At 39.4% G+C, this 11,219-nt stretch overlaps 1 protein-coding gene across 2 annotated transcripts; it reads left to right on the plus strand.

Moving 5' to 3' along the window:
* The first annotated feature begins 1,145 nt into the window (after nucleotides 1–1,145).
* Nucleotides 1,146–11,219, plus strand: LOC109046475 (sarcalumenin-like). 2 transcript variants are annotated; one of them, XM_042749122.1, is made up of 7 exons: nucleotides 1,146–1,283; nucleotides 5,756–6,616; nucleotides 8,074–8,172; nucleotides 8,347–8,442; nucleotides 8,549–8,665; nucleotides 8,753–8,986; nucleotides 10,116–11,219. In XM_042749122.1, the coding sequence occupies exons 1-7, from the start codon at nucleotides 1,226–1,228 to the stop codon at nucleotides 10,919–10,921; spliced, it is 2,271 nt and encodes a 756-aa protein (XP_042605056.1). In that variant the 5' UTR covers nucleotides 1,146–1,225; the 3' UTR covers nucleotides 10,922–11,219. The 2 variants fall into 2 exon arrangements, with proteins under 2 accessions (XP_042605056.1, XP_042605057.1); XM_042749123.1 differs by having other exon boundaries at nucleotides 8,095–8,172.

The raw sequence follows: 11,219 nt of genomic DNA on the forward strand, positions 1-11,219 counted from the left end.
CATGACATGCAAATGTAACTGGAGACGGAATAATTATTTATGGCTACCACAACCCGGACCCCAGAGTATAACCTTTCCTCCCCAACTGAAAGTTTCCAACTAAATGGAAAGTGACGAGCAAAGACAGATTACCACCAAAATCACAGCTTTATTTTTCTACATTCACTATTAAAGCATTGAGCTCAACATCAATATAAAACCATTCCCCCCTTAATTCACAATTTACTTGACCAAAGCGTACGCTCTTCTGTGTCAGGCGTGCCACTAGGATACTCTTTTTACCTGTATTTACACTTTGGTTTGAAAGAAAACAGCGCGGCTGATACAGAAGAGTGTACGTCATCTGCGTACTGCTCAGATTCTCTAAAATGGTTCTACGCTGATTTGGAGAGACACAGAGGAGAGGAATTGTTGAACAAAGTCGTTATTTTTGTTTTCTTAGTATTCTCGTCGCTCCATAACATTACGGTTGAATAACTGATGGCAGATGGACTATTCTGACGATGCTTTTCATACTTTTCATACGTTATTTATTTGGCAGTCTATGTGACAGTCACAAGCCTCCCGGTTTTCATCCAAAATATCTTAAATTGTGTACCGAAGACGAACAAAGCTTTTACGGGTTTGGAACAACATGGGGGTAAGTGTTTAATGGCAAAATTTTCATTTTGGAGTGGAGTAACCCTTTAATTCAGCGGCTTCTATAGACTGTTACTGCAGAACTGTAATTTTCTGCTCCGCCCACAAAACCATCATCGCTGTTTGCAAACATCCAAATGGTCTATTGGTCTTAAAGTACATTGTATTACCACATTAAAATGTCCAAAAAACATGGTAATACTTGCATTTTTAGTACTTTTATTGACAGTTTAATATCTAGTCGATAAAAGTGCGCCATCTGTTGGTCACCTCAGGTACTAAAATTAAATTCGCCACCTTCAGTTTTTCGAGTTAAATTCACCTTCACTTCATGTTTTCAGATTTGGTCCCCTGAATCTTCCTCCACAGATTATTAAACCCAGCAGCTACCCAGAAACGGTTACAAATAGGCAAAGGTTAAAGGCCATCTGATTGGAGAAGGCAGCTGCTCCCAGTGCTGACGCTTGTGCAAGTGCTCCGATGTCCATGAGCGCCGCCCCACCCCCAGACCCTCCGCATGCCCTCTCGCCTCTCTCTGGGGGTATATATAGCCTGAGAGGGGTCCTGAACAGTCCTGGCAGTCAAAATGAGGCTTTTCCTCCCCGTCTGCTGCCTGCTGCCTCTACTGGCGCTCGCCACTGCAGGTAAGAAAACTGGACTCAAACGCAGGTGGACTGCTGAACTAAGAGCTGCAGGTGACTTCTGCATGCACGCAGCTGAAGTGTGAAGTTAAAGGTTTTAGTAACAGAGATTGGGTACTCGCCTGGGAGTATTAGGCCTCGAGATAAGTGTCTGAAGTCCTAGATCAGATTGCTTGTCCTTGGTGGAGATCTGCCTGCTTGTATTCATAGTTTGTGCATGGAGAAGTGTTTCACAGAATGTGTAGTAAAATGTGGGGTTTCTAGTCTTAATGTTTTTATTAACTTGAATATGTAAGTTAGTCAAATTGTTCTTTGATTCCTTCACTAAGAATCATCAAGTGCACTCAAGTACAGCATGTTCAGTACAACTGAATTTCAGTTTCTGGATGGCATGTACTGTATGTGTAGTGCCGGCAAAAGTGTTTCTGGGAGTCATTCTCACTGATTTCAGGGCTTGTGTAGACACACAAAGCCTTGAAAAAACTGAACAACCTCCATTCTTATTACTCCGTTGAATTATGCAACTTCAGATAGGTATGAAAATGTCTTACAGAATATTTTTTCTAAATATTTTTTTTTCTGCATGTTGGTTGCACCACATGATTTTATCAGTAACGACACATAACTTTGAATCGGAAGACAAATGTTTCTCAAATATTAATAAGTGCAGACATTTTGTTAAAATGCATATGTTTTTAGTAGGTAAATAATAAAACATTTAAAAATAATACACTTTCTCTACAGCACTTTATACTTTTATTATATCACCCTGAAAAATTCATTTTAAGTTAGAAATATAAAAACATGCTCATCATAGAAGAGGTGTATTAAAGTTATTGAATGTATGAATTGCATTTCAAGTTTTTTTTTTAAATAATACTTAACACACGCACACATGCACACACACATGCACACACACACACACACACATATGCATATGCCACATTCCTGTAATCTTGTATGTATCTGAATTTATTGCCACAAAGGAAGACTGCTGTATACAACTAGTTATTATTCTTACAAATTTGAATTCTAATTCTTATATCTTTTTCTTTAATATTCCTATTCATTGAATTGATGGTAGCTGGAATCCTTCGGTCTGTAAGGGAAACTGGGTGGCTTTGTAAGGGTGGCTTTCTTGTCTCTCAGTAGTCCTCTGCTTCCTCCTGCTTGCCTTTAAGTTTTATCCTTGTCTGTCCTTGCATTGTTCTTGTTCTCTTTCTGCGTCTGTGCTGTCAGGTGGTCAGGCCTACAGTGCACCATGAAATCAGACACTGTTCGTCGAGCAGTTGCATGGTCATGCTTCACGGCTCTGCTAACACGCCCCCTTGTACTCTCTATCCACATATACGCTTACAGTCCACAGCTGCTGTCACAACGCTACTGTCTCAATCACTATTTATTTCTGTCTTGCAGGCCTTGTAGGGGCAACCATTATGTTAACAGAAGGACTTAAAGCCTCTGTCCTGCCTTGCTACTGTATGTTGCCTGTTTTATCACTGGGGCTTTCCCTGTTACAGTCCAGTCACACCAGCCAATCGTACGCAGACATTACTCACAAGCCAGAGTAGACTGTGCTGCTATACAAACAAATAAAACATACACAACACAAGTTGTATGTACATGCATTAGGTATATTAAAACACATAGCCATGCATAGACAAATACATGAAACCAAATCAATGCACTCCCACTTTTTTTAAAACTATTTTACATTTTGGTAAATTTGTTGCAAATTTGTTAGTTTTAGGGTGGACTTTCCAGCTTAATTTTTATATTTTCTAAAAAACATATATTTACTTAAATCATATAGTACAAATTTATACTCAGTCGTCACTGTGTACAATAGTTATGGTTTCTCATGAGATTGGGTAAAACCAAATAGACAAGTTGGAATACAAATGATTAATAAGCAAATCTGTAAGCACTGAAATATAAGAAAAATAGATACAATGCTGAGATCATTTCAATAATGTAAAACAAACAAACAAACAGAAAGGGCAATATATTTCAGATTTCACAGGTTTTGCTATGATGTGATTCACTAAAAAGAATCGGCTCATAAGAGTCATGCACCCCAGAATCAGATTTCACTGGTCAAATTATGATTCGATTCACTGAAAAGAACCGTCTCATAAGAGTCATTCACTCGAGCATCAGACATCACTGGTCAAATTATGATTCGATTCACTAAAAAGAACCTGCTTGTGAGAGTCATTCACTTGACAACCAGACTTCACTGGTCAGTCACTAAAAGGACTGGCCTGTAAGAATCATTCACTCGAGCATCTGACTTCACAGGTTAAAATGACGAAACGATTCACAAAAAATAAAAAAATAAATAAACCTGGCTCCTAAGAGTCATACACTCCAGAGTCAGACTTTACTGGTCAAAGTATGATTTGATTCACTAAAAAGAACCGGCTTATATGAGTCCTTTGCTTAGGAATTTTTGGGTTTTTTGATTCACTGGGGGGGCATAGATGGTCCATTTTTTTTGTTTGAGAATCAGACTTCACTGGTCACGCATTGTATGTTTTTGATTCACTAAGACGAACCAGAACAGATGAATCATTTGGTAATGAATTGTTCTACATTGAATAGTAATGCAGGGCACATGTTCACAATATTTTGGTGTTTTATCCGCACTGGAAACATGACGAAAAATGAATGTCATAAAAATCATTCTGTCGTATTTTTTTTTTCCAGTGAGGAAGAGTCCTTAGTTAAATTTTGCTTAATGACCACAGCTATCTTTGATAAATCACTCCTCTACACAACCACATAAGATAGTGGTTTGACAGTCAGTGCTATCAGAAATGAACTATAGAGAAATGTTAAAATTTTAGTAGATAAAAGCAGAGAAACTCTACTCAGCGTAGGCTATTTGTGTCATGAAGACCTAGGACTTGGGATCGAGCACCTGTCCGTTTATGTCCTCACCTCAGAACATGCTGTCGAAGGGGGAAGGGGCTGGTCTACGTCACTTAGACCTTACTGGAAAAATGCAGATGATCTTATAGGATCAAATATGGATGGGTAGGCTTCATTTTGGGGTAATTTACCAGTACTGGTGGCATTACTTCAACAAGAGACACCTGAGACACTGGAATAATAATACACACAAACATTCCTTCTGCACTGTGACCAAAAGCTCCCCAGCCATTGTCTACTAAACAATACCTGTGTGGATATAGAGATGGTCCTTGGAGAGCGTAGCATTGCTGCTCTTCTCACCACTAGAGCAGGCTCTAATTTAATTAAATCAACATGATATGGAACAGAATGAGCTGTTCAACTTATTATAAAACAGTACAACACTCAAGTTCTGTAGCACATCATAACCAGCCTTTCTATTTCAGTGACATTTAAAAAAAGAAGAAGTTGCGAAGTCAAATAAATCCAAGTTCCCCTCATCTGTATCTTCAAAAAAGTAATTATTTTACATCATATTAGCGTTGTGACAATTATGTAACCATAATCCTGGACTAGTAAAGACAGCAAGCTAGTAATAAAGAGTAACTCATACCACAGTAGCCTTCTAAATGATTCATGGTTACGTTGATGATGACACTCTTGCACTATGACTTCGGCCTAAATACAGCTCTCCTGAGTGTGTGAGCATGTGTGTAAGTGTGCAAAACATATCGCATTTACACTGACTAGAGCCAATTCAATTATTTAGAGACTTCTAAGGAACACATAAGCTTGTCAGCATTTTTACAAGTAGTTAAATGCCAAAGGTGGAAGAACGGGGTTAATCTGAACTAACTATAGACACTGGTGCCCTCTGCTGTCAGTATGTTGTTGAACTGTTGCATAAATGTATGCATGGCTAAATCAATTGAGGGTTTGTCATTTGATAGTAATTTAGCATTAAGTAAAAAAAAGAAATGCTTTTGAATGTGCATTTTTAAAATTTTAATATAGATTCCATTTTGAAGGCCACTGTAATGGCTGTGTACAGAAAACACTCAATCTGCAAAAATTTTACTGGCAAACTAATTAATGAGCCATTGAGATGCACTTTCAATGGAAGCATTTGACATTACAACTAGAGGTCGAAATCCGGTACAAAGATGCCATGCTAACACCGTTAACTAGCACTCAGACGACATTATGAAAAATCAACCTTGCTCTGATGATCCACATGAATAGAAAGGACTTGGCGTTCTTTTCTCCTGCCAGCTCTGCTCCCTATTTCAGGATGTGATTCACATGAAAAGCATTTAGCTCTCATCGAGAGCATTCATCGCCGCATGAATCACAGAGATGGGTCATCGCCACAGACTCGCACATTTGTGCCAACAGCAGCTCTACCACCAAGTCACATTGTTCAAATCCAGCTATTACAGCGACCATGGTTTTATTTCGTTTACTTGAGTGATGTTAGATCGGGGGGCCCAGTCCTGTTCCTGGAGATCTACCTTCCTGCAAAGTTCAGCTTGAGTAATATTATTGTTTTTCTTCCACAGATGCAGTGGAGTCTGAGAGTGAGCCGCTTGTGCCGTTCCAGCTGAAGTCTGAAGGTGAGCTGTTCAACTGCTGTGATGGCACAGACTCAGAGGATCTAAGCCAGAGCTCCTCCAATGACACCCCTGCACCAAACAGACCTGTGTGCCAACCCTGTGGCACTGGTGCACATATTGACACCACGGCAGAAGATGTCAGCTCTGAGGATCAAGAGGAAGAGGTGGTTTCAGAAGAGAAATCTGAAGAGTTGAATCAAGAGGAGACCTCTTCTGAAGAGATATTTGAAGAGGAGGCACCGGAAGAAGAGGCAGAGGTTGAGTTAGATGAATCTGATGAAGCGACGGAGGAGGAAGTTCTTGAGGAGGCACGTGAAGACGTGAAGGAGGAGGAGATCTCAGAGGTAGACAATGATGTAGAGTCACAAATAGTTGTTGAGGAATCTGTGGAAGAAGACGATGAGGAAGATTCTCAGACCCATGAGGAGGCAGTTGAGGAAGAGGATGTTCTTCAGACTGAAGATGAAGCAGGTGAAGAAGAGGAACTTGCTCAGACTGAAGAGCAAGTGGAAGAGAAATCAGAAGAAGTAACGGAGGAAGAAGCTGAAGAAGAGGAAGAAGAAGGAGCTCCTGAGGTTGTGGAAGAAGAGCAATCTGTTGAAGAACCAGAAGCATTTGAAGAAGTTGTGGAAGCAGAACCAGCTGAGGAACTAGTTGAGGAGGTTGTTGAAGTAGCACAAGAGGAAACCGTGGAGCTTGTGGAACCAACTCCTGAACAGGTTCAAGAAGATGTTTCTGTACCTGCTGAAGAAACAACAGTGGAAAAAGTGTCAGATAATGTTCCAGCAACCAAAGCGTCTGCGAAAGGTACAATATGATTCAGTCAGCATAAAGGATATCAGACATTTAAAAACAAGATAACTGTCAAATTAGAATCATTTGCATAGATATTTTAGAAAATCGCAAGTTCTAGATTTTGCACAATTAATTTCGCACACCTAAACAATGTTAAATGCGATGGCACCTCTACCGAAATTTCACACGTGATATCCACGTAAATATGAATCCATGCAATCAGGATTTAGATAGTATGAGGGCAGATTTTCCTCATGTTCAATTCGGTCGCGTAAATTTGCCATTCGCCAGCAGAATGTAAGCTGCTTGGTTTAAAAGTGACTCTGTCTGAGAAAAACAAATTGCTAATGTGGCTGCACCTTTATACTAATGTAAAGTCTAATATATTTAAAAGCTTCAGAAGCCTCCATTACAGTGGGAAAAACCAGAGGGAAGCAACTATTTTGTTGTCTCGTCACCAGGGGGCAGAAGAGGACACTACTGTAAAAGTCAGTTCCTCACGCTTCTCCACCTGGTAACTTTGGTCGAAGGTGGCACAGGAATAAACCCACCACCAAAATAACCTAACAGAAATAACCCCTGGCACAAGTCCATTGCCATTCATAACAGTTCTCCGGCCTGCATGGAGGAGAGTTTTGTAATAGGGAAGAAATGTTTCAGATGCTTTTAATAGTACATTGATTGCATTTGACTGGCTCCAAATAGATGTCTGATGTAGATGTTGCAGTAGATGGACCCAACATGACAGTTTGTGTTTTGGAGGCAGATTATTTTTGTAAACTAAGACAAACGCTATTGATAAAAAAATAAAAATAAAAATAAATTATGTTAGCTTAAAATAATGAATATAAATAAGTAATGGAAAAAATAAAAACCAAACTAAAACAGCAATAAGAAAAAATAACTGAAATGGCAATCAATTAAAAAAAAAAAAAAAAACAGAAGTGTATGTCTGTTGGGTTGAACACATCACACTGATGCCAGAATATGGCTGGAAAACTAGCGTGCCAGCATAAAACCATCACTAGACAATCACCATTTGTGTTGTATAAGATGGTCTTTTTAGCTTTTAGCTGTGCACTAAAACAAACACGCAACATGTTGAGCTGATGCATTGTTTCCTGTGATTGTGATTCTTGTGTAAATACAGATGCAGCTTCTTTCCTCAGAGATCTTGTTTACTTCAAATGTAAATCTAAACTCTGTCAATGCTCCGTTGATTCCATAACAGATTTCTTAGCTATAAAGAATAAAAATATAGGTAAAATCCATAAAAACAAATGAAAAAAAATATGTCCATAGGATATAAACCAAAGAAGTTTTACCTAGAAAGTAAAATGTAAAGTACATTTCAAAAATAGTTGAACCTGCAACATGATTAAAAGCTTGTTTTGTGGGTTTAAAAGAAACTGTTATTATATGAGCTTCACGTTTTATGCTGATTTTGACTGGCTGTTTCTCTCTGGCAGTGGCGAAATCAACCCCCTCAGGTCCTACCACAAGAGATCAGTCTCACATCGAAGAGACGCTGCGTCTGGCAACAGCTGAACCTTCACGGGAATTTGTCGGTGAGTCATATATTGAAAAAAATATATATAAAAGTACTACCTTTCAGGGCTATGCAGTGCCATATGATGCCAGTTATTTCATTAATCAGTCACATTTTAGCTTCACCAAAATCTCCAAATGGTAGTAGTATGAGTCAGTTTCTATCATAATTTCATCAACTCTGCCTCTCGTAGATGCTCTGAGGAAGCTGCAGCATGTCTACAACACTGCAATTAAACCCATGGACAAGGCCTACAAATACAATGAGCTCCGGCAGCATGAAGTGTCAGGTAAAGTCTTTGGATTTTAGATTTAGTTTTACAACATCACTCCAGACTGCTGCTCTTCTACCATGAAAAGGACCCCTATCCTCAGTCTTTTCTTCACATTATTCAGATGCAGAGATCACCTCTAAGCCCATGGTCCTGTTCCTGGGTCCTTGGAGCGTTGGCAAGTCTTCCATGATCAATTATCTTCTAGGTCTCGATGACACTTCACAACAGCTTTACACTGGTAACCCATCAATCTTCAAATCAATGATTGTAAAATGAAACGTAGTCCTCCTTTGTTCCTTCATCTCGCTCTCTTTTGCTTTTTCAGGGGCTGAGCCCACAACCTCGGAGTACACTGTACTGATGCACGGTGAGAAGTTTCGCACCATTGAGGGCATTGTCATGGCGGCAGACAGTTCCCGCTCTTTCTCTCCCCTGGAGAAGTTTGGTCAGGGGTTTCTGGAAAAGCTGGTGGGAATCGAGATGCCACACAAACTCCTGGAGCGCGTCACCTTTGTCGACACACCTGGAATCATCGAGAACCGCAAACAACAAGAGAGAGGTGAGAATACAGTATTCACAAAGACTGTGTTTGCGCTTCTGAACATGAATTGAATATAGATACACAATCTAGGTTTATCAGACCATCTCTGAGGCGCCACAGTTCCATTAATGATTCTTTTATGACATTTAAGGAATAAATACTTGGAAAAGGAAATGAAATTTCACTTTAAAACACTTTAATTTATTATTGATTAATTCAACTCTTTATTAATTTACTATTAACTAGTTATGCATTTTACTAGCATATTGGCTGTTGTGTAAGTATTTATAAAGCACATATTCTGCAAGACCATATTAAACCACCAAAAAACAAAAAAATCAAAAAATTTAATATAAAAAAAAAGACACCCAAATAAAAAATAAAAAACAATTTAAAATAAAAAAGCAGCAATTAGGAATTCAAGGCAAAATTTGTAGTTAACAGTGAAAATGGGACCTTTAAATAAAATGTGACCCACATTTTGAATAAAAATGCATTCATAACAATTCTTGCAAAAAGTGTGTGTACATAGGCATTTGAACGACTTTTCAGAGTTTGAATGGAATCCAATAATTGGCTTGAACTCTATTAAACAGCAATACTAAACAAAGCAATTTGGAAAGATACACTACCCTTGAAAAGTTCAGCATTCAGCAAGCATGCATCAAATTGATCAAAAGTGAAAGACACTGATAATGTTACAGAAGATTTCTATTTCAAATAAATGCTTCAAACTTTCTATTAGAGAATTCTGAAAATGCATCACAGTTTACAAAAACATTTAGCAGCACAACTGATAATAATGATAATAAAAAGTGTATCTCAAGCAGCAGTTCTTCATATCTGAATGATTTCTGAAAGATCATGTGACACAGAAGCTGCGAGTAATGATGCTGAAAATTCAACTTCACTATCACATGATTAAAACATTTTAAAATATTTATATTCATTTACTCATATAATCTAAATATTTCAGCACCACCGAATAAGTCGTTATTTAGTATTTTAGTACAGTATTCTCCAAGCATTGGCAGAAGAAACCAGAATGCACCAGTTCTGAATAAAAAAATCTGTTTCAACTCTAAAAGATACAACCATGAGTACTAACACATAGTATAACTACATTTGTGTTCTTGTTGTCCTTTAGGGTACCCCTACAGCGAAGTGTGCCAGTGGTTTATCGACCGTGCTGATCTCATCTTCCTGGTGTTTGACCCAACCAAACTGGACGTCGGTTTAGAACTAGAAATGCTGTTCAGACAGATGAAGGGACGCGAGTCACAGATCCGTATCATCCTCAACAAGGCTGACAGTCTAACAACCCAGGACCTAATGCGTGTGTACGGCGCCCTCTTCTGGAGCATGGCACCCTTGATTAACGTGACAGAGCCACCACGTGTCTACGTGAGCTCGTTTTGGCCACAGGATTACGCTCCTGACACCAACAGAGATCTTTTTAAGCGAGAGGAGATCTCTCTGCTGGAGGACCTAAATCAGGTCATTGAGAACCGGCTGGAAAACAAAATCGCCTTCATTCGGCAGCACGGCATCCGAGTGCGCATCCACGCCCTCCTGGTCGACCGCTACCTGCAGACCTATTATGAGAAGCTGGGCTGGTTTAGTGACCCACATGAGGTTTTCAACGATATTGTCAACGACCCTGACAAATTCTACATCTTCAAGTCCATTCTGGCCAAGACCAATGTGAGTAAGTTTGATTTGCCAGAACCGGAGGCGTATCGGGACTTCTTTGGGGTCAATCCTCCCAGCGGCTTTAAGCTCCTCTCCTCATACTGCAGCTGGTCAGGCGGATGCCTGCTGGAGAAGATCGAGAAGGCCATCACAGATGACCTGCCGGCTCTGCTCAGCAGTCTGGCAGAGAAACGGGAAGCCAAGGCAGAAGTGGCTGCAGAAACCAAGGAGAAACCCCAAAACCGTTGGAGGAGACAGTAACAGAAGAATGGTGGGAGAGAGGTGCGGGAAGTATGGAAGAGTGGCACCAAAGCAATGAATGAGAGTATAAGTGACACGTAGATGAGATTCACATCAATGGAAAGCCAGTTAAACACAGTATGTACGGAGACTCTTACCACTCTGTATAAAACAGACCTGAACGGTGGGATTCGGTGTCCTATTTTTCCATTATTCTTTTTCTTCCTTGTTCTAATTTAACTTAGCTAGCAAATTTTACTTATTTATACTATGTTCAAAACAAATAACCTGTCATAATCTTATTTATTTATTGTTTGAA

Source organism: Cyprinus carpio, chromosome B22 (genome assembly GCF_018340385.1).
Source record: "Cyprinus carpio isolate SPL01 chromosome B22, ASM1834038v1, whole genome shotgun sequence".
NCBI classification, from domain to species: domain Eukaryota; kingdom Metazoa; phylum Chordata; class Actinopteri; order Cypriniformes; family Cyprinidae; genus Cyprinus; species Cyprinus carpio.

Coding starts and splice junctions, on each gene's coding strand:
- LOC109046475 (XM_042749122.1), top strand. CDS start 1,226: ATGAGGCTTTTCCTCCCCGTCTGCTGCCTGCTGCCTCTACTGGCGCTC. Junction 8,443..8,548: donor CCGGCAGCATGAAGTGTCAG/GTAAAGTCTTTG, acceptor CACATTATTCAG/ATGCAGAGATCACCTCTAAG. Junction 8,987..10,115: donor CCGCAAACAACAAGAGAGAG/GTGAGAATACAG, acceptor GTTGTCCTTTAG/GGTACCCCTACAGCGAAGTG.